The sequence below is a fragment of the Haemaphysalis longicornis genome, unplaced genomic scaffold, assembly GCF_048455015.1.
Source record: "Haemaphysalis longicornis isolate Haplotype H1 unplaced genomic scaffold, Haemaphysalis longicornis Haplotype H1 scaffold_9, whole genome shotgun sequence".
Lineage (NCBI taxonomy): Eukaryota > Metazoa > Arthropoda > Arachnida > Ixodida > Ixodidae > Haemaphysalis > Haemaphysalis longicornis.
In genome coordinates this window covers 7,257,101-7,283,502 of record NW_027526460.1, presented here as the reverse complement: position 1 = coordinate 7,283,502, position 26,402 = coordinate 7,257,101, and the positions used below count along the sequence as shown (strand labels likewise).

The 26,402-nt window shown below is 50.3% G+C and overlaps 2 protein-coding genes and 2 pseudogenes across 3 annotated transcripts in view; 2 read left to right on the top strand and 2 right to left on the bottom strand.

Annotated features, from left to right (window-relative positions):
* Nucleotides 1-26,402, bottom strand: part of LOC144153913 (uncharacterized) — a 444,120-nt gene that overhangs the window by 35,249 nt on the left and 382,469 nt on the right. The window lies entirely within an intron of this gene.
* LOC144153830 (very long chain fatty acid elongase AAEL008004 pseudogene) lies at nt 9,224-12,352 on the top strand (annotated as a pseudogene).
* On the bottom strand, nt 16,897-19,104 carry LOC144152497 (uncharacterized). The gene is made up of 2 exons (XM_077683774.1): nt 18,235-19,104; nt 16,897-16,914 (listed from the first exon to the last, which is right to left on the bottom strand). The coding sequence occupies exons 1-2, from the start codon at nt 19,102-19,104 to the stop codon at nt 16,897-16,899; spliced, it is 888 nt and encodes a 295-aa protein (XP_077539900.1).
* On the top strand, nt 23,881-26,091 carry LOC144151614 (very long chain fatty acid elongase AAEL008004 pseudogene; annotated as a pseudogene).

The window sequence follows — 26,402 nt, the reverse complement described above, 5'->3', positions numbered from 1 at the left end:
AGGTATTCTTCGATCTCAGCAGGGCGCTGGCCGTATCGGGGGCGTGGGGCGTCGACGGAGAACCCTCGCAAACCGAGCCTCTTGTAGGGACAGCGACGGTAGATGTGGTCGGCCTCTCCGCAGTGGTAGCACAGCGGGCGATTATCGGGCGTTCGCCACACGTCGGTCTTCCTTGGCGTCTGGTATTGGTCTACAGGGCGTCGGGCGGGCGGCGTTGGACGGCGGTATGGCTCAGCCTCTTGACGACGGGTTGGAGCAGGGCGGGGTTGACGAACAGCCGAGGAGTAGGTCATGGCTTGTGGTTCGCGGGGTGCTTCCGACGGCGTAGAAGTTCCCAGTGCGTTTTGGACTTCTTCTCGGATTACGTCGGTCAGGGAAGCCACTTGAGGTTGCGGCGTCGTTGGAAAAAGCTTCCGAAGCTCCTCCCTGACCACTGCTCGGATGGTCTCTCGCAATGTATCGGAGCTTCCATTTGCAGCACCGATGGTCTCCGAGAACAGCGCGTTGACAGGGCGGTCGTACTGCCTGGTTCGAATTTCTAGCGTCTTCTCCATCGCGGCCGCCTCAGACGCGAATTCGGCCACTGTCTTCGGAGGGTTACGGACTAGACAAGCAAAAAGCTCTTGCTTCACTCCTCGCATTAGAAACCTGAGCTTCTTTTCCTCGGTCATTTCAGGGTCCGCACGACGAAAAAGTCGCTTCATCTCCTCAACGAAAATCACGACACCTTCGTTGGGGTGTTGCGTGCGCGTTTCCAACAAAAGGGCGGCTCTTTCTTTCCGCACGACGGTAGTGAAGGTCTTAGTAAACTCGCTTTTGAACTGAGCCCAGTTTGTCAAGGAGCTCTCGTGGTTCTCGAACCAAGTGCGAGCCGAATCTTCCAAGTAAAAGAAAACGTGCCGGAACGTTTCTTCATCGTCCCACCTGTTGAAGATGCGGACGCGCTCCAACTTCTCCAACCATTCTTCGGGGTCTTCAGCGGGGGCTCCCCGGAACGATGGCGGTTCTCGGGGCTGCTGCAGGATGATTGGCGACGTTGTTTCTTGCACCATGGTGTTGGTTGCAGCGTTCCTTCTCTTGGGCCCTTCTGGCAGAAGACCGAACTCGGGCGGTAAATCTTGCAGGCGGGGGCTGGCTCTTGTTGGACTGGCTTGGCGGCTTTTCGAGGTTGTAGTGGGCATGAAGGGTGCGTACCCCGCACCTCCACCAGATGTCACGAAGACAAGGACGATGCAGTGGTGTTGAATGAGAAACACGTTTATTGGAGCGAACTTGTGCTCCCCTAACAACTCAAAAGAATACAGAGGCGGCGAAGCAGCGGTCAACAAAGTGACTTGCACAGGCGAGTGTCGTCGAATCGAATGCCCCGGCGTCCGCACTGCAGGCTTTTTATCTTTTGGCGCGCGTGGTTCTCGAAACGTCGATTCGCATCGAGAACATAGTAGATCCAAGAAGATTATTCTGGGCTGTTCACGTTAGATCGGAATGCTCTCCCTATCACAACAGATAACACATGCGGCACAGAAAGAAAGAATGGAACACGCGCTTCCCTTGGCGCAGAGATAACACAGACCGGCGCAGCCGGGCGGTAAAAGCAAAACACAAATAAACAAACCCAATGTATGGTTCGCGGCAATATAAAGCGCGTCCGTAGCGTCCCATTCTCTGTCGGCTCTGTGGCGCAGTGGGTAGAGTACCATGTACATTGCGTTCCGCCCGCAGGGTCGAGGGATCGAAACCTGGCGCCGGATAGTATTTTCTTTTATATAGTGTAGGGGGAGGGGTGCGGACAGCGACGGTGCGGACTACGACGGGACAACGCGGGTGACATCGTGAGTTATTGAAATGCTCTGCATTAAAAAAAAACTAACACTTGCAGCAGCTGGGACCGAGTTCATTCATGCCCAACGCGTTTCGAAGTGGAAATGAGTCGAAATCATAACCACTGCGCGGCATTTTTAACGCTTAACGCGTTTCCCCTGTCCCCCCCCCCTCCCCCTCGCTATCGAAAAAACCAACCAACTAGAAGAACGGGGGGACCACCGTTCAAGTACTGACATTTTGCCTCAGATTTGCCTGAGGAATCCTTTGCTCTAAATGATGGGGACATGTATGACTTGCACCAGCCTATACACTTAAACCTGGATATAACGAAGTTTGCAAAAATTCGAATTTTTTTTCGTTACATCCACGTTTTCGTTACAAGCAGGTTTCGAGTTAAAGCTCACGAGAATAACGCAGAAACGAAACCAATATGCTAGGCATCAGTGATGCTGAACCCACCCTTGTTCAAGTATATCTTTCAAACTGAAAAACTGCGTGATTTGCGCTTGCTGCTACTACACGGCCCCCGGATACACAAACCGGCCACGGCGGCCGCTTTTCTGATGGAGGCGAAAAGCAAAAACGCCCGTGTGTACGAGATTTCGGCGCACGTTAAAGATCCCCAGGTGGTCAAAATTAATCCGGAACCCTCCACTACGGCGCGCCTCATCGCCTGCGTTGCGTCGGCGCGTTAAGCCCTACAATCAATCAATCAATCAATTAATCAATTCACAAAAAGTAACTAAGTATTACTTTTTATTTTTGATACTTTTCGGTGCCTTAACACGTTTCATGAACCAAACTTATGCTGAAAGGGCGTTTTTTTGCGAACTTCATGCTCTTTTCTGCAGTCAAAATTGTTGAAGGGATGGTAGCTGGTAGCTGAAAAGACAAATTTTCTCGTGTTCAGGCAGCAGAAATCGTCCAAAAACCTATACCACAGACATCAGGGGACACACGCAACTACACGCCGACAGGCAGGCCTAGCACCTAACCGACACCGCACTCACACGTGGAAACGCACGAGAATGCGGTGCGCGCGAAATTCCTCAAATTAGTGCATTTCTCCAGCCGATTTTTCAGAAAACAAGCAAGGAACCTTGACTCATCAGCGTTGCGAATTCGTTACATCGAGGTTAACCGTCACAACCCTTCGTTACATAGAGGTCGCAAACACATGGGCGTCAATGAGGGTGGAAATTGAGAAACTTCGTTAAATCCAGGAATTCGTTACGTAGAGGTTCGTTACATCTAGGTTTAACTGTATACACTCTTGTTGGCGAGTTGGTTCAACTTTTGGCCGGATGGCTGGATCGAGGAACGGACGGACGGACGGACGGACGAACAGACAGACAGACAGACAGACAGACAGACAGACAGACAGACAGACAGACAGACAGACAGACAGACAGACAGACAGACAAGCAGACCAAAATTCCACGTTTAGGTAGCACAAGAAAGGCTCGTATTTAAAAAAAATTGGCCTCATGTCTGCTCACTCCCCTGCAAACGTCGTCAGAATACTGTAGGAGAGCTTGCGCCGCATTTGCCACGCAAACGCCTCCCTCCTCTTTCTTGGCCACCTCTCCCGCTCCTCCCCCTCCTGTTTCTCTCCTCCCACGATCAACACGGGGGAGCGGCTTCGTTAAAATCAATTCAATTTTTGCGCGTTCCACTGTGCGCGCGCCATTCAAGGGAACTTTTCGTTGTTGGTGAACTTGAAACGCCGTCACGACGTCCAAACTCGCCGCATGCTCTCTTCGTGTTTTTGTGCCAAAGTGTCTTTTTTCGGCGCGTATTTTCTTATTTTCGATCGCAAAAATCAATCAGCCACGTATATTTAATTAAAAGAACACTAGAAATGCCACGTATGCATTGATATTTTACCTCGAACAAGCCTAACAAATGTTTTCTTTTTCGCTGAACAATGTTGGCAAGTATGAAGTGTGTTTCCACATTCGTGGTTTGGTGAAGTTTTTCCTATATAAAATCCTAATTCCAGTATTCTTGTAACTTTTGGCCGGAATGCTGAACCGAGGGACGGACGCACGGACGGACGGACGGACGGACATACATACATATATACATACATACACACACACATACATACATACATACATACATACATACATACATGCATGCATGCATGCATGCATGCATGCATGCATGCATGCATACATACATACAAACATACATACATACTGGGGTTTAAGCAGCCCAAGAATGAATGAATGAATGAATGAACATTTATTGAAACACAAGACTTTCGGTATCGCTGATGGCTGGGGTCCTCAGTCCAGGACAACACTGAGTCTGGCCTGTTCCCGGGCCCGGTTGACCAAATGGATCTGGTCTTTTAGGTTCGAGCTGGACAGAGCTGCCTCCCATCGGTCAATTTTTTTTCCCTGGTGTTCCCTGTGCACACCAATCGCTGTTGCACTCCCAGGTGATGTGGTATAGTGTGCGGCTGCATGTTGGACAATCTGGGCGATATTTTCCAGAGTACATGAGGCTATACCTGTGGGGGTTTGGATAAGTACTTGTTTGAATCTGTCTCCAGGAGGTGACTTCCATTGCGTTTACCTCTCCATGAGGGGGCGGATAGAGTGCCCTGGCTGCACCGAGGGCTTCTAACCTTACCACATAGCCGTTGGGAAGTGAGGGGAAAAGCGACGTGTTGTCACCCGCCCGGTTTGTCGATTCACGGGCAGTGGTGTCAACCGCTCCGTCCTCCAGCAGTGCCTCGTGGCCGGGGGTCCAAGTCAGCCTGCGCGTTCCATGGGCTCTTCCCTCGATCTTGTTCAGCAGGTTTGCTGCCACTGGTGGCATTCTTCGCTTAACCTAGTCGTAGCATGCTTGCTTGGAGTCCGTAATGATGTGCAGGCTATCCTGCTGTTTGTCTTTGTGGGCGAAAGCAAGGGCTAGCAAATAACCCGAATTACCAGAAGAATAACAAATAACAGAGCACGAATGAGAGACGAGGTCACTCGCCGTCTGGTTCATACCTTGGTGATCAGCAGAGTGCTTACAGCCTCCCATATCACCAGCAGCCCAAGGAAGGCTACCGCTTTAAAACTTGCGCTTTGTCTTTCTCCGTAATACGTTCCAGCGCGAGCCCCCAACCATGCTATGCCAACTAGCCCGCCACCAAACTTTACTAGCGGTAGTATGCTCTTTGAGTACTGTGTTTTTGCACTGAGCAAAGCGTTTTGCTGTCAGCACCTCATCGCGTAACCAACGGTTACGGCAAAACGGCGGGTACCTAGCAGCATGTGACAACGTGGCGACGACTATCACCATGAAAGCGATAATGCAAATACAGCTTGAAATTTAACATTAGAACAGGGGGCCGGTTTGCGTTACTGAAGGAAATAAAAACTGAACAAAAAATGTAGGCACAAATAAAACTATTCCGTGATGTTCTTCAGTTCAATACTCGCCATTTGACGCTGCTTTCAACTACAGAAATGTGTGCGAATTTACTTTGTTAGCATCAACTTTTGCTTGAATATTTAGAATACTTTCTGTTCTGGCATCCCAATATAAGCACGTTGCACCGCACAGAGGCCGCTGTGAGCGCAGCACTTTTCCTACTACAGTTGTCTGCAGCGCACGCTAGGGCATCGATGAAGGAGCGTGCCGTGCCAACGATCTATGGGGTTGACACTGTGACACGGTGTAAAGAAAGACGGCCGCGATGAATGCATCGGTTCCGCCCTGCCATTTGTAATATCTTCAATCTGAGTGGTCGGCTACAATAGCAGCAAATGACGTATTTTGGTCTGCGGCACTGTTCGTTCTTCTCGGCCTTGTTATCATGACGTTACTTTAGATACCTTCTTTAAGTGGGCGCCCGTGCGTGACTCGTGATAATTCCGACTGTTGGTGTCTGGGACAGAGCGCCGACACTTACGTAATATGAAGGTTACGAGCCGAGCCCGTGATATGCGTGGCATCTTTCACAACAGAAATGACCCCCCGAACCACCAGGATAAAGAAAACGGCGCTGCTGCTTGCGAGGCAAGCATCAGCGCAACCTGCCTATACTTCCGTCCGGTAACCCAACGGGATTGCCGGACGGCTTTCCTTTGTAGCCGTACGGCTACAAAGAAAAACTCTACAGCTTTCTCAGAAACTTCGCAGTTGAAAAAAAATTCGTCCTGGTCCAAGATCCTGAACTAGAGCGAACTTTTTTTACAACTGCGAAGTTCTAGAGAAAGCTGTAGAGCTTTTCTTTGTAGCCGTACGGCTGCATTGAGGTAGATGTCAAATCATCCTTCGCAGAAACTTACTCCACCTTGGGATTTCCTCAAAATTTAGTCAACCCGACGGGAAGCATTCACCCATCCGGCCTCACGCAGCGGCTGTAACTCGGACTGCTGTGATAATGACTGATGTGCCCGGACTGACCCTGCCTTGTCTTTTATTCTTTCTTCTCGCTTTCGCTATCTCTATAACACTCTCCCCTATCCTTACAGTCTCCTCTACTACCCCTCCCACGCACTGCGTTGTATGCAGCTGAGCTCTCTAGCTGCCGAGCTCAAAAATAACCCCACTGCACTTCCTACCCATTTTCCTTCAAACCACAAATAAACAACAAAAAGATAGCTTCGCGGCGATTTCTGCAAACTAGGCGTCAAATTACGCGGAATTTTTCAAACCCTTACGTGCACACGACGCCGATTTCTTGTTTAAAACAACACGACAAACTCGCAGCTAATTACTTGAGTGTAGAGGTAGAGATTTCAAATGAATTCACTGAAGCGAGCGATCGCGGTTTAGCCTTCACATAGGTGTCGTGGTGCAGCAATTTAGTGCAGCAAATCGCGCACCAAGGAATCAAGGTGTTGTGAAATCGAAAATCGGGCCCGAGGTCTGCTGAATATACTTCGCATAATCCAGTATCTAGTGACACTAGCATAACCAATATAGTCGCTGATCAGTGCCCATTGCAACAGCGCACCGTAGGGTGCCTGGATGTTCCTCCTCGCCCGAGGAGGAACATCCAGGCACCCTAGCGCACCGGGCACACTCGCAGCACCTGGCGGCGCGGAGCAGCACTTGTGACTGTTGCGCGCACGCCACGCAAGCGTTTCTGCGAATGAAGGAAGACGTGTGCCAGGCCTCTCATACGCAACAACTTTCCTCGGCGCTCGAATGTTCACCATCGGCCACAAGGTTGACGTGCCGCTTTAATTGGCACTCGCGCCCCGCAGCCCGTTAATGGGACGCGCGGGAGGCGTTGCGCGGACGAGCAAATGTTTCCTTGCTTTTCGCGGCTGGCGCAGTGCGCTGCAGGTGGGCTAGTGCGTGTGCTATTGAAGAGCACAGCTGGGCTCACCGAAAACGAAAGTTGCTGGGCGGCATCGGGTGGCGCCGATGAAACCGTGAGGAATACATGCGTGCGGAACCTTCTGAAATTCCGCTTCGCGACCGTTGGAGACACCGAATAATGTTTTGATGTGCCGCCTGGGAGTGATTAGATGTAGATACGTGACTGCCGTCGCGCCTCCCACTCCCAGCGAGAGCCGTTTGCTCCGACCCCTAGCTCTCAACCTTAATTGCTTACGAGGCAATATTATGCAATTATATGGGAAAACCACTAGCATTGACCCCACAATACCGATCACCCTACACTGCAGCTTGAGCTCCGTGTCGCGCTCACGATATATGCTCTCCGTACAAACTTTGTTCTTCGCACGCAACATCCGTCCAATGAGCGCACAATATGCCACGTTTTCTTTTCTAAAATTTTACACAGAATATCATGTAAGCCTGACTCCAAACAAAAATCTGTCCTTTCGTTCGTACTTACGTTGCGACAGTTTAATAGTCAGCGTGACCATTATGATCACCCGTTCCTGCAGTGTCATCGGCACGAACGGAATGGTGGGTGGCATAGGGATGCGACTCGACACTGGAGAACGTGTGGGGTGTGTGTGTGCGTGTGTGTGTATGTGTGCGCGTGTGTGTGTTCGTGTGTTTGTGTGTGCGTGCGTACGTGCGCGCGTGTACCTGTCATCCCATTCGTCGTTCTGTCGCATTCCTCTGAAAGGGGGATCGCCCCGATTTTTTGGTACTGCGGTGCGACAGGAACAGGCTGACGAACAGACTAACAACCATTCGGGACGACTGCTATCGGCTCAATAACGCTGTATTGAAGAACCCAAACATACAAATAAGCATAAAAACTGAAACATGCTGCCCGTTTACTGTTTTCTTATTTTCGTATTTCACGTAAATATCAAGTAGGTCAGCAAATTTTTACGTGAGTCCATCCAAAACCGAGCCGCCCGCTTCATTTCTTCGCAGTACTCCCACAGAACCAGCGTCACTGCAATAGAACACTCTCTCTCCCTTCCAACGCTTGAATCCCGCCGAATTGTTGCCCGTCTATGCCTTTTTCACAGCTACTTTTATCATCCCCGCTCACGTCGTCCATTGCTTCAACCAGCGCACAGAACTACAGCACGCCTAAATTCACTGCAGTCCCATTGCTCGTATCGCCGGCCATAAATCGACATTTACCTCGTCATTTTTTTCCGTACGCAATAGTCATGCGGAATGCCCTACCGGAGCACTGCGCATCATGCACCAACCACGAAACGTTCCGCACTAAGGTCACCGACCATTTGTCTGTACAACTTGCTTGTTCCTAATAAGTTGACCACCTCTATTTTTTGTGCTGTAGTTTAGATCTGTCCTTACCCTTAGTTTGTAATTCTTATATATGTATTTTTTAAAATAATTCTCACACAGCATTCACGTTTTTGTTGTTCTACTCTCTTTTTGAATTCGATCCTGCTTTCTGTGCGTTTTCTTTTGCTTTTGTGTGCATTATTTTGGACATTGCGCTGTACCTCGTTCCTTGCCCTCCCTCATGTAATGGCCTCGGGCACTCAAGGATGAAATAAATGAAATGAAATGAAATAAATAGCAAATATGATTAGGACGGTGAAGAAATAAACACCAACAAAAAAAAAACGGAATGAAATCTTACTCTTGCGCTTGCGTTTCGCCCTGAGAGCGTGATAAGTCTCTTACGTGTGTTCGCGCCCCTTTTGGAGCACGAAAGCGCACGAATCGGGAAAAGTAAGATGTGCTGCGTTGTAATATTGACCCTTTTCCACTGGTACGCTTTCCATCTCTAATATGTGTCCGCAAAGATCGCAAGCTGCAGTGCTATGCAGTGCTCGTAGCCTTGGCCGAATTTATTATTCCTGCCGTATCGAGTACAACAGGTGAGGGGCGCAGCGTAGCGAGGAGGTTCTTAATGAGCGTTTAGGCATTCAGCAGAACGCACGCGCACTTCCTCGCGCAGATCCGCTCTTTCCTCCAAACTCCTGAGCCAAAAGTTGCGCGCGCAAGCGTGTGCCAATGAGCGAAATTTTGCGGAGGGGCAAAGCCTTCACCGGGGCAACGTTTCCTCGAAGTATAGACTTACCACTCTTTCGCCCCTTTCCGAACGGGTTTGGGGGTGGTGGAAGCGCGGTCGTGATTGAAAAGAAAGAGTAGCGAACGACTTTCCCATACACGGCGGACAAACGTACGCGGGATCGAGTCCCTCTCGTCGGGTGTTTGCGAGCCTCTGTGACGTCTACTGAAACCGTCACCACAGCCGACTTAGCGGGGCCGCGATGAATTCATCGTACGTAACGCTCGCTGTGTCCTCCTCGGCCGGAATGTTGGAATACCTGTCGTCGCTGCGGGACCCCAGAACCCTCGGATGGCCCGTGGCCACCGACGCCCGCATCGTCTTCTCGCTGCTCTTCGGCTACGTCTACATCGTCACGGCAGCCGGCCCGCGATGGATGAAGGATCGAAAGCCGTTCGACCTGACCTGGGCGATCCTCATCTTCAACGCGCTCAGCGCCGTCGTGAACGTGTTCTTCTGCTACCAGTTCCTGCGCCACACCTACCTGGGCGGAGGCTACAGCCTCTTCTGCCAGGGCATCGACTACGAGCGCAGGAGCGAAACCGACATGAACCTCCTCTACTACAGCTGGCTGTACGCCTTCGTGAGGATGGTGGACTTCCTGGACACGTTCTTCTTCGTGGCCCGGAAGAAGACGTCGCAGATCACCGTGCTGCACGTGCTGCACCACTTCCTGGTGGTCTTCGACAGCTGGCTGTACCTGAGCTTCGGCATCGACGGCCAGTCCATGCTGCACGGCTGCCTGAACACGTTCGTGCACGTGATCATGTACTCGTACTACTTCCTGGCCGCCCTGGGCCCCTCCGTGCGCAAGTACCTCTGGTGGAAGCGCTACCTCACGCTCCTGCAGATCGTCCAGTTCGTCGTGATGACTGTGCACATGTCGATACCCATATTCCACGACTGCGGCTTCCCCAGAGCCCTCTCCTACGTGGCAGTTGCGCAAGACCTCCTGGGTCTGTCGCTGTTCCTCAACTTCTACATTAGGACGTACATTTCCAGGCGCAACAAGGAGAAACCGGCGCTAGAGAGGGCGAAAAAGACGACGTAGGGAGTCGCCAGAGAACATTTTTCTCAACCATTGACCAGTGTCTTTGATGCGGGTCTCATAACCTCCTTGCCCCCCCCCCCCCCTTCCCCCAACGCTGGCGGAGAAAATATCCGGTTATAAGGCGCAGTTAGACGCCTTGTTCAGCTCTTTGATATCTGCGCTTGTAGTGCGTGATTTGCTACCGAACGCGTACGCATTAATTTTAAACCCATGGTAAATTTGTCGGAACCCCAGAGTTAAAATGAGCACAACAGACTTTAGCCTTCAGAAGTAACTGGCCGGAAAGACCGTGCACTCAATAGGTTTTCTATGGCAATCAGCATGAATCCCCCTCCCCCATTCTACATAATTACTCTACCGCCCGTCATAAGAATCATGTATGAAAGCTGGATTCATATTCATAAACAAATTCATACTAACAGCGTATACTCTCTAATCGCAAGTAACTATACACCTGACTTCTCTGAAATGTGTACGACGGTCTGTTCTGGCAAAATAAAAAAAAAAGGCATAGGGATTTAAAGTACATTGGTCGATCTCCTAAGCACTACCATCACAGGCTTCATCACCTCGCAGAAATCAATAACGACGGTGCTTTGCCGCTCTCAAACCATCCCTCTCCCTTTTGGCTCTTGCTTCTGTCTATGCCTCCATCAAGATGTCCAACATTGGCCACACCGAAGGACCGCATCGCTAAGGCCGCCGCACGAAAACATCATCCCGCCTAAACCACAGTCACCGATAGCCCCCATGACCGGGTGTGAAAGTCAGCGTTCATTCCTACTGCCGTAACCCCATAGGGCAAGTTACGGCAAAAGATATCGCCCCCTGAAGCGAAAATGAAGGTTTTAGACGTAACCTGGGAAAGTATTTTGCATAGAAGATTAGCCTTGTATTACCGCTGAGAGGGTGCTTTTGATGTTTCAGCTATTTTATTTTTCGTCAGAACCTTGGTTCGTTTAGCATGAGTTCCTTGAACTCAGTGTTACTTGTGTAGAGTTTCTTCGTGTTGTTTCGATTCAAAAAAAAAATATTTGGTTGTATTTCGTGCGCTGTCATGTTTTCTTTTAATCGCATTTATGTTCGATTGTATTCCTGGGAAACACTGTTACTCGACGTCTCAACCCCTTAGCAATGCCTTCGGGCTTGCGAAGTGGCCGTGAATGAAGGCAAAATGACAGTTTGGTTAGCGCAAAAGACTACACTGACCCAATAGCAATGGTATCAATTTTAACGCAAACTTTCAAAAAGTAAGCTAGATGGTAAGGAAATCAGGTTGCATAGAGGCGACTCAGTGGCCACTTTTTCGCCGGCTTTTCCTTGTGACGTCACAGGGACGCGTTATCGGGGGCCGCCGACCAAAGCCACCGCCAAGAAACATAACCGGCCGATTACTTTTGGCGCCAATAGTTACGTGTGACCCTTTTAATTGAGCGCTAACGCGCTGTTAACGCACTGATAACTCGGTAGTTTAGTATTACCCCTGTCGTGTCACTGCTGACATCATGTAGCGCGAAATTTTAAATTTTTTTAAATATTTCGTGTCCGTTTCCGGTTGCCAAAAGTCTCTCGGAGAAGGGACCGAGCGAGTTGCCGAGGGCTACTTGTTTGAAATTGAGCAAAGTTGTATTTTGTCTTCATGGCGGGTTTAAGGGTATAAAAATAAGATTACCCGGATGATTGAGCAATTAAGTGTAAGTTAAGAGCTTAAATGAGCAATGGCTGTAGATTAGGGACAACGTGTTTAGTTCGCAAGAGCGTTCATAATCTTCCGAGTGCTTTAATGACCTTAAAGCTTGTCCTTTGCATCTAGGTAATCACACCATATGCACCTTAAAAGCATGGCCGCTGTTGCAACAGCGGCAGACTTCGAGAAATGTGAGCCATTGAAGGGCTGTGCCAAACGATCACTTTCGTCATGTTTTGCGCGTCGACTATCTCGAATAATTACAGCTCAGAACCGTCGTACAGTGTTTTTGTTGTTCAGTGTTCCGAGTGTCTGAATGAACTGTAAATAAATACTTGTGGAGGATCCCACCTGACACTTTGTCACTGTGTACTTTTACTAGATCTAGACACACTCTAGAGCACACACGCCGAATAATTCATTCTGGTTTACGTACACTCGCTTCGCTCTCATTGATGTAGCAGTTGCGGACAATGTACTGTACCATTTACGTAAAGACAAATTGCGGTTGCCTAATAAAATGACTCTGTCGAGCGGTCGTTTACATTATATCACGTGTGACACCTTTCACTTTGCCTATATTTCACATTCTGTTGCTTTCTTCTGTAATTTTTCGCTCTGTTGCCGCACTTTCCTTCTTTTTATTGCTTTCCCTTCGGTCGTGTAAATGCTCGTCCTAGCGTCAGTAGTGGCGGTCACTGCGAACGTTCGTCTTAACAGAAAAGAGTACGTGTAAAGCCCGTTCTACATGGTGCGGATTTGCCTGCGAATTCGCACCATGTAGAACGCGTTTGAGGTGGTTCTTCTTAAGCGGATTTTTTATTTTCCATTGAGTATGTGGAAAACCAGTCGAGCGTACCGATTTCGCTCGGCAAACCCGCGAATTCGGCTTAACTGAGTCCGTCTTAACGGAAGTTTACTGTATACATGCAGGGTGTTACATCAATAAATGAGCGCCTATAAAATAATTTCCTGAGCATACCGCTGCTCTGTTTGCGAATGTCGCATTTTGAGGTATATTTTGTTTAACACACAAAAAAAAAACAACAACGGCACTGGCCTGCTTATTCAGAAAATAAACGAAAGCGATTTTTGCCTACGGGAAAATGGTGGCCCATTTGGACGTTGATGCCCAATTTGGAACGGCGGCGCCACCAGCCGTACGGCGAACGAAACGCACGGAACCAAATACGTGGTGGAAGATCAAAAACGTGTCTTCGTCACTAGTTTACGATTATCACAAATAGTTCCATAACTGCCCATACTAATAATAAATGTCTCCAGGGTTCATTGTTGTCAATACTAATAAAAGTTGGATCTTTTTTTTCGCCTGCTTTCGGATCATCTGTCGTTTGCTGTGCCAGATTACCAAGCTTTCCGAAATCAGGCTCACGATTCGTTGTTCACGTCTGTTGCTTTGGTCTCATTTTACTTTTGTTATTCTGTGCTTGTGACGTGCAGTTATAAGATTATTCACTGCAGACGAACGGGCTGCTTTTCGTCTGCAGCAAAATATCTCATACTGGCAAGTCACAAGCACATACACGAACGTCAAAGATTGTAAAGACGCTCATTTATCGATGTAGCACCCTGTATATATATATATATATATATATATATATATATATATATATATATATTCATATATATATATATATATATTGTAGAACAGAGACGTACGAGACGAGGGATTCCGTAACGACACATATCAAAGTTGCAGTCCTTATTGCCAGTGCTGTTTGGCGTTTTAACAGTGTTTTATAGTGCCGAATGAGGTATGATTGCCTTTTTTTTATGCAGGTATCAATAATGGAAAATTCAAGTCGAGAAAAAATGCGCCGTATTTTTCCGTAAGCGGCGCATTTTTTCTCGACTTGCATTTTCAATTATTGATACCTGCATAAAAAAAAGTCAATCATACCTCATTCGGCTCTATAAAACACTGTTAAAACGCCAAACAGCACTGGCAATAAGGACTGCAACTTTGATATATATATATATATATTGTAATGCGGGTTTATTGCCTTGAAGGCGGAGAGTAGGAGGGGCACTCAGAAGTGGCAAGCGGATAAGTGTTCCAGCCGGCAGTATATCTCGAGCACTTCACGAGCTTCACGCCGATGGCGATGCCGCTGCGGTGGCTCACCGTGCTGCCTCGTCGTCATCTGCACAATTCAAGTGGTCAATCTCCTTGAGTGGCGTACGCCAATCACAGTGACATTGCTGACGGTTGTTGTGGCCGCGTAGCTTATCAGTTGCTCGGTAGTGCTCGCATGGTGGCTGCGCACCACTTGCTCGTCTTTCGCACTACAATTACCCCCCACCGGGAAGGGAGCCACCCTGGCGACCTAAGGGCACGTCACGACGGAAGGGTCGTAGTACGGCTTGAGGCGATGCACGTGCACCGTTTCGCGGCCGCGGCAGCGTAGATCAGACGATGGTGTGAGCGGCTCCACAACGTAATTAACGGCGGAGGTTCGTTCGAGTACGCGGTACGGCCCATGGAACTTGGAAAGGAGCTTGCTAGAAAGTCCAGGGGTAGTGGCTGGTACCCAAAGCCATACGAGAGAGCCGGGAGAAAAAACCACTTGTGGGTTGTCACCATCACGCCGATGTTTTTGGTGGAATTGGTCCTCGGAAGTAAAATTGCGAGCAAGCTGACGGCACTCCTCAGCGTGGCTGCAGAGCTGAGAAACAGGCGTGTATTCGGATGCGTCGGGTCGGTAGGGTAGAATGGTGTCGAGAGGGCAGGATGCTTCACGGCCATAGAGGAGGAAGTACGGCGAGAACCCTGTAGTAGTCTGCGTCGCAGTGTTGTACGCGTAAGTCACAAAGGGGAGAATCGCGTCCCAATCGGAGTGGTCCGAAGACACGCACTTAGCGAGCATGTCGCCGAGGGTGCGGTTAAATCTCTCCGTCAATCCATTAGTCTGGGGATGGTAGGCTGTAGTGCTGCGGTGGGTGACGTTGCATTCCTTCAGGAGAGCCTCGACCACTTCTGACAAAAAGACACGGCCCCGGTCACTTAGAAGTTCTCGTGGTGCTCCATGACGCAGGATGAAATGGTGCAAAATGAAGGTAGCAACTTCGCGCGCTGTGGCAGCCGGTAGGGCCGCAGTCTCAGCGTATCGCGTAAGGTGATCCACGGCGACGATAACCCACCGGTTGCCGGCCGCAGTCAGGGGCAGAGGGCCGTATAAGTCTATCCCGACTCGGTCGAAAGGGCGCGCGGGGCAGGGCAAAGGCTGTAACGGGGCGGTTTGTGACTGCGGCGGAGACTTGCGACGTTGGCATTCTCGGCATGATTTGATGAACTTCGTTACAAAGGAATACATTCCTCGCCAAAAGTAGCGCAGCCGCAACCGCTGGTACGTCTTAAAGACTCCTGCATGGGCGAATTGCGCATTCGTGTGGAAGTTAGCACAGATTGTAGAGCGTAGGTGGCGAGGGATCACCAACAACCACTTGCGGCCTTCGGGGAGGTAATTCCTGCGATACAGAAGCCCGTCACGAATGGAAAAATGCACGGCCTGACGTCGCAGTGCCCGCGAGGCACTACGTTCCGTAGGGTTCGAAATCAGGTCAAAAATGGAAGATATCCAAGGGTCCTTGCGTTGCTGCCCTGCCATGTCCTCAAGTGGCTCAGATGCCTGTATGCAATCAATGGCCGTAATTTCGGACGAATCAGTGGATAAAGGTGAGCGAGATAAAGCATCTGCGTCGCTGTGCTTGCGTCCAGACCGATATATCACTCGGATGTCATATTCCTGAAGGCGAAGGGACCAGCGTGCAAGGCGACCGGAGGGATCCTTCAGCGACGATAGCCAACAAAGGGCATGGTGATCTGTGACTACATCAAAAGTTCGACCGTAGAGGTAAGGCCGGAACTTTGAAATAGCCCACACGATGGCCAAACACTCTCTGTAACAGAGTAATTACATTCCGCCTTTGTAAGAGTGCGGCTCGCGTATGCGACGACGTATTCGTCGAATCCCGCCTTCCTTTGGGCAAGCACTGCTCCCAGACCTAAGCCGCTGGCGTCGGTATGGATCTCGGTGGGCGCGGAGGGATCAAAATGACGCAAAATGGGAGGTGACGTAAGTAAGCGGCGTAGGGTTACAAAGGCTTCATCGCAAGCAGGTGACCAGGTAGACAGGTCATGACTTCCGCTCAGTAACTTCGTTAGAGGCGCAATGACGGACGCAAAGTTGGGCACGAAGCGTCGGAAGTAGGAGCACAGTCCGACAAAACTGCGCAGGGCTTTCACGGTAGTCGGTTTCGGGAAGGCGGCAACAGCTCGAAGTTTAGCAGGGTCGGGAAGAATGCCGTCCTTTGAAACAACATGACCTAAAATTGTCAGTTTGCGGGCAGCAAAATGACATTTTTTAACATTCAGCTGTAGCCCAGCGTCGGTAAGGCACTGCAGAACTTGTTCCAGGCGACTGAGGTGGGTGTCAAAATCGGGCGCAAATACCACGATGTCATCCAAGTAGCATAAGCAAGTTTTCCACTTGAGGCCACGCAGAATGTCGTCCATCATGCGCTCAAAAGTGGCAGGCGCATTACATAACCCGAACGGCATCACGTTGAATTCGTATAACCCGTCGGGGGTCACGAACGCGGTCTTGGGGCGGTCGTCGTCTGCCATCGGCACCTGCCAGTAACCCGAGCGGAGGTCTAAGGAAGAGAAGAACTCGGCGCCTTGCAGATAATCTAATGCGTCGTCGATGCGTGGCAACGGGTAAACGTCTTTCCGGGTGATCTTGTTCAGTCGTCGATAATCGACACAAAAACGAACAGACCCATCTTTCTTGCCAACAAGAACGACCGGTGAAGCCCACGGGCTGTTAGAAGGCCTAATGACACCACGCTGAAGCATTTCATCAACGTGCGTTTCGATCACGGATCGCTCTTTGGCTGAAACGCGGTATGGTCGTTGCCTCAAAGGTGGATGAGAGCCGGTGTCAATGCGATGTGTGACGGTCTGCGTGCGGCCCAAGGAAGTTTGCTGGCAGTCGAAGGTAGATCGGAAACGGTGAAGAAGGGTAAGCAGGTGGTTGCGCTGGACAGGGTCGAGGTTGTCGTCTACGGAGGGAACGAAGGCGGCCGAATCAGATGCACGGGGAAGAGGCGGGCTTAGCGAGCTGAGCGACAGAACGTGGGATGCATCCGGGAAGTCGTTTATGAGGCGAGCGTCAATAGCTTCGACGCGTCCAAGGGACTCGCCACGATGCACGGTTAAGGGTGAAGAGGAGGTATTGCAGATGGAGATCATGCTAGCGCCATTTTCGATTTCAAGAATGGCGTAGGGGAGAGGGGCGCCCTGGCGACGCATAAACAGATTAGAGGGGGTAAACACAACAGTTGCGTCAGACACCATATCACAGATTACCGACACGACAACTGCAGAGGCTGGAGGGATTGTGGAGTCTTCTGCGGCGCACAGCTTGAATGTAGTGGTTACCTTGTGCACTTCAGTACCACACAGCGGAAATAAGGAGATCTCGGCGCGGGCACAGTCAATAACAGCGTGGTGACGCGACAGGAAGTCCCACCCCAAGATAATGTCGTGGGAGCACGAGGAAAGAACGACGAACTCGATTACATACATCGCGTTTTGCACAAAGACACGGCTTGTGCAAACGGCTGAAGGCTCGACGTGATGCGCCGTAGCTGTGCGGAGACGGAAACCGGATATTGAGGTCGTCACTTTTCGTAATTTGCGGCAAAGTTTGTCGGATATAACAGAGATGGCTGCTCCCGTGTCTACAAGGGCGTATGTGGTGATTCCATCGATAACTACTTCAATCACGTTCGTAACAGACAGGCCAGGGCTTTGGTATTTCGACGGCGCCGCAGTTCTTGCCTCCGGAACTGCGGCGATCAGTTTTCCTCCTGGGCATTCGGACGACGGCGCAGCGGCGAAATGGAACGGCGACGAGGGGAGGACGACCGACGGGTATCGGGTGCTTCGCGAGGAGGCGAGAGATATGGCGGCTCAGCAGCGGCATTGCTGGACGAACGTGGAGGAGTATACGCGCTAGCAGCAAAGACTGGTCTTCGGTAAGCGTCTCCGGACGGCGCGACTCGACGGCGGCAATAGCGCGCTACGTGACCAGGAACTCCACAGAAATAACAAATTGGCCGGTTATCGGGCGTGCGCCATGGGTTGCTGTGAAGCGGTGCCGAGGAAGCTGGAGGAAGGTAAGGCGGCGGCTGCGGGCGGCGTAAGGGCACGTAAGCGGTGGGCGGAGCCTGCCGTGCCGCCATTTCAGCGTATAGAGGCGCCGCTACAGGCAACGTCTGGGGGACAGCTGGCGTTGTCGGTAAGACTTCAGCGACTTCTTCCCTAATAATTCGACGGAGTGGCGACGACAAGCAAGGATCTGGTACCGGCGACGATGGCAGAGATGTACAAGGCAGAAGAGAGATCTGCCGAGCCACCTCTTCACGAACAAACTCCTTGATGCGGCTCAGTAGCGACGGGTTTTCGTCGAGTGCCAGCCCACAGAGCGGCTCCTCACGCTCCACAGGGCGGCGACGAGTGAGGCGACGCTGCCTGCGCAACTCGTCATAACTCTGCAACAAGCTGATGACGTCTCGGACGCTCTGAGGGTTTTTCGCCAGAAGCATCTGGAACGCGTCCTCATCTATTCCCTTGAGTATGTGTTTGATGGTGTCTTGCTCAGGCATGGAAGGATCCACGCGCCTGCAAAGGTCGACCACATCCTCGATGTAGCTGGTAAAGTTCTCGCCTGCCTTTTGAGCTCGCTCTCTCAAACACTGCTCCGCGCGAAGCTTGCGAACCGCAGGCCGGTCAAATACTGCCGAAAAGTTCGTTTTGAATGCGGTCCACGTTGCGCGATCCTCTGGGTGGTTGAGATACCATTTTTCGGCAAGTCCCCTCAAGGTGAAACCAACGTTATTTAGCTTCATGGCATCGTCCCACTTATTGTGTGCGCTTACCCTCTCATAGGCCGAAAGCCAATCTTCGACGTCCTGGTCATCTGCGCCAGTGAACATCGCCGGCTCACGCTCACGGATCACCCCGGAGCAGATGACAGCCGGTGGCGAAGGCGATGTCGTGTTTCGGGCGTCACTAGTCATGGTGGACCCAACGGTAGAAAGCAGGGTGCGACTCCGAAGCTCCAGGCTGGCGGGTACACGGGGTGAAGCTACCGAGCAGGGCGAGGATGGAACCCGCACACTCCACCAAAATGTAATGCGGGTTTATTGCCTTGAAGGCGGAGAGTAGGAGGGGCACTCAGAAGTGGCAAGCGGATAAGTGTTCCAGCCGGCAGTATATCTCGAGCACTTCACGAGCTTCACGCCGATGGCGATGCCGCTGCGGTGGCTCACCGTGCTGCCTCGTCGTCATCTGCACAATTCAAGTGGTCAATCTCCTTGAGTGGCGTACGCCAATCACAGTGACATTGCTGACGGTTGTTGTGGCCGCGTAGCTTATCAGTTGCTCGGTAGTGCTCGCATGGTGGCTGCGCACCACTTGCTCGTCTTTCGCACTACAATATATATATACCGGGGACCGGCCTTCTGACGAAGGCCGGTCCCCGGTCGAAACGTTAAAACCTGTCCTCTTTCGACGTGTTTCATTTTCGTCATTATACTTACCGGTGTCCAAGAAATTGTTTCCCGCTATATATATATATATATATATATATATATATATATATATATATATATATATATATATATATATATACCATTTTACTTTAGAGACGTGGGCGGCGCCGCCTATTTGCTTTTCCCGACAATACGCTAGCGACATCTGTGAAGCGAACACCGCAACCGCCGCCATGCTGCGCTTAAGTGCTCCGTCCTTTCCATGCCTGCTTGATGTCCGTGCGCTACCCAACAAACCGTAGTGGTTTGGCGTTAAGTTAGCGATTGCAGTGCTTGTATGAGCGTGTGCTTTAATTTATTTTTCTCACCTGCGGAAGAACACGACAGTTGATTTTAGGTCATAATTCGCCGCTGCAGTGGGAGATGCCGATACCTGCTGTTATCGGCAGCTGTAGCAGTGGTGGTAGTGGTTCCGGCGGCATTCCGCAGTTGCGCGATGCGAATGCTGCTGGTATGGCGCCGATTGACATAAAAAATCGATATCGGTGAGTAAATACGTATTTTCATTGCCACCTTACGTTCACAAGTTAGTCATGTCTACGGAAGCGCGGGCGTCGAATGCGTAGCGAGCACAGCGTATGTCTCACTGACCCGGGCTCGCGATGGACTTTCATCGAGGCGACTACTGCGCTGTTGACACCGCAGTACAATATGATCTTTCTGAACTAGACTTATCACTGTTGCTGACGAGCATGAATTAACTGGGCAGAAAAATAACACGACCGCATAACCAGTCAAACGAATATTTCAACGTTGTGATCATGACTGGCCCAAATCCGCGTAGCGTATGCGCAGTACTGTGCTCAGAGCCAATCTTTGTGGACCCTCTGCTTGCACCATGAATGCTTTACGCGATCAGCAGTGACTGTTTTGCAGTTGCAGTACTTTAGATTCCAGGACAACGAAAAAGGATAAAACTTTTCCTTTAAACAAAACTTTCGCATATCGCGAGCTGCGTTTCCACATTGTGCTGTCTGCTTATCCTGCTATCGACCAGCAGTGTACGATGGAGAAATTTATCATTTCATATCGTTTAACAGTGTAGTGCGGTCGCCTGAAAAAAGAAAAGCAAACAAATCGCCGTGATTTTTGAAGGGTACTTCGGACGAAAACGGGACTGGTTATGCCATCCGGCTGTAATGACCGAACAATGTACGCTATTTTAAATTGATGATAAGGAACAAGAAATGATTATAATGTTATATTGTGAAGGGTAAAGTTACTTCAAAATTTTAAAGACACCGTTTGGCATCATTCGCCACGCAGTGGGGTCAGATTAGTGAATCGCTAAATTCGCTCCGGCAATTAGTAAAGGTGCATTCACAGGAAGAGCCAACCTTGGCTCACCCCGATCGCCTCTCTCTTTGTTAATCGTCTTCTTGCTGTGTTCTAGTTCAGTCAGACAGCTAGCTGGTTATCTAGTGTTTTGAGCGTAAAATATGCTCCCCGCGATGGGCGTGGCCCGGGGCTTGCCGCCCCGCACGCCGTTCATCGGCCAACCGTCTGATCAGCCACCATGCCCTGTCATGGAGCCGGAACCTCCTGCCGCCTCGCTGTTCGCAGCCTCGTCAGCAACAGGTCACCCACCCCTCGTTCTGATCTGCGGTGTACGAGAGGACACTGAATAGCTGTTCTGTGTTTGTCCACGTTTCAACTCGGCGAGAATGACAGCGCGAAGTTTACTACTGGCGGAAAATTTCAACATGAAGGACTTTTTAGGCCCCGGGGACATAAAAGACAGTGCGGTACGGGGTTTTAAAGCTCTTGTGCGTTTTCTTAGAGACTCTGGACTCGACTCCAGCTTGTAAGTGCCTCTGTCGCTATTTTTGTTTTTGTGTGTGTGGGTATGTGTGTGCGTGTGTCCGTCCGATGGATTTTATTTCGTTTTTCCTTTTCTTGTGTGTATTATTTGTTTTAGCATTTAACCCTCATTACATGTTCACCAATTATCTGAAGTAGCAAGCCCAGCATTATACAGGGCCGACCTCTTCGGTCTCTTTAAAGAATACTCTCTCTCTCTCTCTCTCTCTCTCTCTCTCTCTCTCTCTCTCTCTCTCTCTCTCTCTCTCTCTTTCTCTGCGTGCACGCACCTCAGCTAGGATAGCAGCTTGACGAAAATAAAACGCGACATCCCAAGAAGGAAACCTCGTTGAGATTTGGGGAGCGACAAGGGTTTTATCAAGGGTGAACAGTTGCGATGCTGCCATGAGTTGCCTTTTTTCTTTGCTTGATTTCACGACAGCGCCGCTAGCATTATGCATTCAGCTGTCCAGTGGGACGTCTCGTGCCCCCTACTACGCTTCTCCGCGAAGTGTGCACAGTGTTGAAACCTGTTAGTTGCAAACTGATAACACAAACACAGAGTGCCCCTCACCCTCGTCTAACTTTGGTTCTTCTCAAGCTTGACGTTGTCGTTGTTGCAAGGCAAGTCGGATTGTGATAACCACAATCAAGCAATCAAGGCATTTGGACTCGCCTCAAAGTGAACTATTCCTTACGCAACGACGTCCGCATTGCACTGCCCTGCGTAGCTGACAGCCGTCGCTTTCTTTGCAGTATTAGCTAATATTAACACACACGCGCGCACACGGAAAAGAATGCAACACGTCGTTTGTTTCTAAGTCAGCTGGTACTTGACAGGTGATGGGCTGGAAGTTGAAACAATGACATAACCAGTGAGCTTACTCACGCAGCTGTCGGGGAAGGTTGCTGCTTGCGCAGCACTAAATAGCTGATGAGACAAATCTTTAGGGTCCCCGTTTGGAGGAAGCGTCGAGAGTGCCACTGCTTTCCGCCTCTTAATCGAGTCTGTGCCGGTGTATCGCGCGTGGGCTTCCAAGCGACTTGGTCATCTTTTAATAAATCTGTCCAGCCTTCATGAGGATGACGCATCGTTAAATGGTCTGACTGCAGTTGTGGAAAGCGAGAAAAACTCGCCGACAGCACACGGCGTGGAGAAAATGCAATGAGGTGGCGACATGTTTTTGCTGCACCGCTTCCCAGCTGACGCCGCGTTGAGACACCGATGGACGCTGTTGATAAACCGCAAAGACTTTGTACCAACGACCAACTCTCGCGTCTTCCCGGTGCACTTCTTGGACGCAAAGCAGAAGGAGCGCAATCCATTTATCATACGCAAAGCTGGGTCAAGGGCGACAAAACGGAACCCTTTTAAACGGTCACAGTCACACACCTCCCCGGTCAGCTTTCACTTCGAAAAATGCGCAAGTAACTGCAGGTAAACGGTACTACGACGCTGAACACTCTTTACCTTCTCTGCACTGAACGGTAAATGCTTGCACCAGCTAGTGCTGCTTAGGCTGAAGGTATCAAACCCTCATCATGCATCTAAAGAGGGACTCAAATGTTGAACGAAAAATCACTGCGCCATACACAAAACCGGAGTGTCATCATAGTGTACACTCCAAGACAATCCTGTAGTGTAACTCAGCTTCACCACAATGTACTCGAGTGACCAATTCATGCCGTGAACAAAGCTAATTCGGTAATAATAAGATTTCGCCTAAAAACGTTGTCCCCGCTGTGGCAGCGCGCAGTGCAGAACGTCAAGCTAGCATTGCGAGATATGACAACGCAGACGGAACGTTTGAGTCAAATGGTATGCTAAACATCATCGTCCGCCGAAATTTCATTGTTGCCTGCAGGGATTGGTCAGTCGAGTTGCATTGCGGTGAAGCAGAACTACAGGATTGCCTTAGAGTGTAGGATGGTTCCCTCTCCCTCGCGAAACCAGGATCTGAAAAACTTGATGTAATATTCTGCCGAAACCTCCCAGTGTATGGGAGAGGCCTTTGCTTGCTGTGGACCCAAACCAGCTGAGAATGAAATAATATATATACAGAAAACGGGAGTTGAAGCGGGCGAGAAAATTCTCCGGGAACCTTGAAAGGAACGTTCTAATCCCACTAATGTCAGCATGCAACCAGTAACCATGCCTTCATGGCGCGACTTTTTAAATTCCAATTCCATATGATTTGCAAACAGTAGCGGCGGGCGATAACCCAGAACTATTTCCTGCACATTTTCGCTTTCCTTACTAAACCGCGTTGCATTGACGGTACAGCGTTAGGATGTTTTCCCAGTCGATGCCCGCTTACTAACCTTCCGCATTACCGATCAATAGGACAGGCAGCTGTGCCTGCGGGAAAATTGTGCGTCCTGACGGCGTGGATGAAAATCCTCTTACGTGTATCTTCTTCCCGTTGAATCATGCATGCAGGCTGCCAACGACGACTGGCAGACACGTCGATCGCAACGTCCTCAAAGCTAGCACCGCATTCCAGCTGTTGCGGCCGTGGCCAAGGCCCGGCGAGTCCTTGGTGATTCTATCACGTGAGGCCACTGGATCTGCAGTGCAGTTGTGGGGTGCAGTCGAGCCTACCGGAGGCATCGGTACATCCGCCCAAATAGCGCTCCTCATTCTTGCTGGTGTGGCGACATGATGTCCTGTCTCGGCAAGGTACATGCGTACGTGTCGTCCCTCCGCGATCCACGAACAACGAACTGGAGCTTTCACACCGACGCCCGGTTCGTCTTTCCCGTCCTCCTCGGCTACGTCTACCTGGTAAAGGTCGGCGGACCGCGATGGATGCAGAACCGTGAGCCGTTCGACGTGCGCCGAGCCATCCTCGTGTACAACGCGGCGACCGCCGTCGTCAACGGCTACTTCTGCGTCCAGTACCTCCGCCACAGCTTCCTGAGCGGCGGCTACAGCCTCTTCTGCCAGGGCATCGACTACGAGAGCGGCGTCGAGGAAGTCCACACCGCAACCATCCTGGAGCTCAACTGGTGGTACACCTGGGTCAGGATAGCCGACTTCGCGGACACGTTCTTCTTTTTGGCCCGGAAGAAGTACTCGCAGATAAGCTACCTCCACGTAGTCCACCACTTTCTGGTCGTCTTCAACAGCTGGCTGTTCATCAGCTTCGGCAGCGACGGCCAGCCACTTCTGGGCCTGTGCATGAACCCCTTCGTGCACGTGGTCATGTACTCCTACTACTTCCTAGCCGCCCTGGGGCCGTCGGTGCGGAAGTACCTGTCGTGGAAGCGCTATCTCACCCAGCTTCAGATCGCGCAGTTTGTGGTACTGACCGCGCACATGGCGATCCCGCTCTTCTACGACTGCGGCTACCCGAGGCCGCTCGCGCTCATCGGTGCCGCGCAGGGGTTGCTGGGACTGGCACTGTTCATCAACTTCTACGCAAAGACGTACGTTTCCCCATCCAACAGACTTGGAAAAAACTCCAGGCAGAAAGTGAAGGATCTGTGAAGCGCGGCCCCGACTGCGGCTTTGTAACTCGGACACGGTTTTCCTTTTTCTTACTGCCGCTCAGATACCATTCCCTTCTTCACTTTGAGGGAGAAAAGCTTTAAAAGCCCTCATGACTCGCACCTGCCCCATCTTCAGTGGCGAACAGACTTGCTCAGCGAGCCAACGACTTGTCCGCGCACGAAAACGTTGAGAGTGAGTGGGGCTTACAGGGTTGAAAACGCCGCGGGGCTTACAGGGTGTACGGAGCGAATGTTTGACAGCGTGTAACAAACTCCAGAGCACCTCGCTGAAACACTTCCGCGAAAGCAAGGAAGGGTCTGCATAAACTGTAAATCTGGTAGGAGCGATGAACTTTTTCTGTGGAATCAGAGCTACTATACCGAAGTGGCATTTACTATTGCTACAACGTTCTCTGGATCAGTGGTTCCCAACCTTGTACGTGTCGAGGACCCTTTTCGGGCTTGCAAAACCCACGAGATTGGCGTAGCCAGAAATATTTTTCGAGGAACGGGGTGGGGGGTTGTTATGTGCCACCTGCAAAAAAAAAAAAAAAAAGCCAAAAAGAAAGAGAGCCTGTGCCAAACATGATCTCAGTCATTTTCAATCCTTGTCATTTTAATTCTCGTTTTTACGTCCTAATATATCAATTGGGCGTGTAAATATGAAGAAAAAAAAAATTGGCCGCGTATCTGCTCCTTTCGTTGCAAATGTCGTCAAAAGACGCTAGTCTTTGTAGACATTTGCCGAGGAAATGCCCCCCTTTGCTTTCCCGCTCACCTCTCATGCTTTTCCTGTTCCGTCGTGCTCATCCCAAGGTAAACACAGTAAAGGTTTGCTCAAGGCGATTTGAATTTACCGCGTTCCACAGACCGGGTTCTTCGATGCTAGCGCTGCAGTACGGCGGAGATGCGCGTGAATCGAGGCGGACGACTTCAAGGTTTATAGTACCGCGTGGCCGTGCTCCACGTGCGTTCCAAGCAGAACGTGGAACCTAGCTAGTGGAACCTTTCATTTCTATTGCCGCGTGATTTTTCATATGCCGGCAGGAGGTTGGCGCGGGCAACAGCAGGCGGCGGTTTTCTGCAGTAGATGTAGAATATCATTTGCTATCGAAAAACCAAGCATCCATAAATTTTTTTAATAAAGGAACACTGTAAATATCCCTTGTGTACTAATTTCCTATCTTATATTTGCGTACTGTGTTGTTCTTGTTCAACAAAGTCGACAAGTATGAGCATATAAACAGGGCTTAGACGTTTACATTTGGTTGTGAGTATATAACACTATTGCGCAATATTGATTGTACTTTGGCCGGGTGGCTCAATCGAGTCACAGACAGACAGACAGACAGACCAAAATTTCTGGGTTTAAGTAGCCCAAGAAAGACTATCGTCTTTAAAAAAGACTGCAGTAGATGTAGAATATCATTTGCTATCGAAAAACCAAGCATCCATAAATTTTTTAATAAAGG

What these genes read in the sequence shown, in the direction of transcription:
- LOC144152497 (XM_077683774.1), bottom strand. Translation starts at nt 19,104, where the DNA reads ATGACTAGTGACGCCCGAAACACGACATCGCCTTCGCCACCGGCTGTC.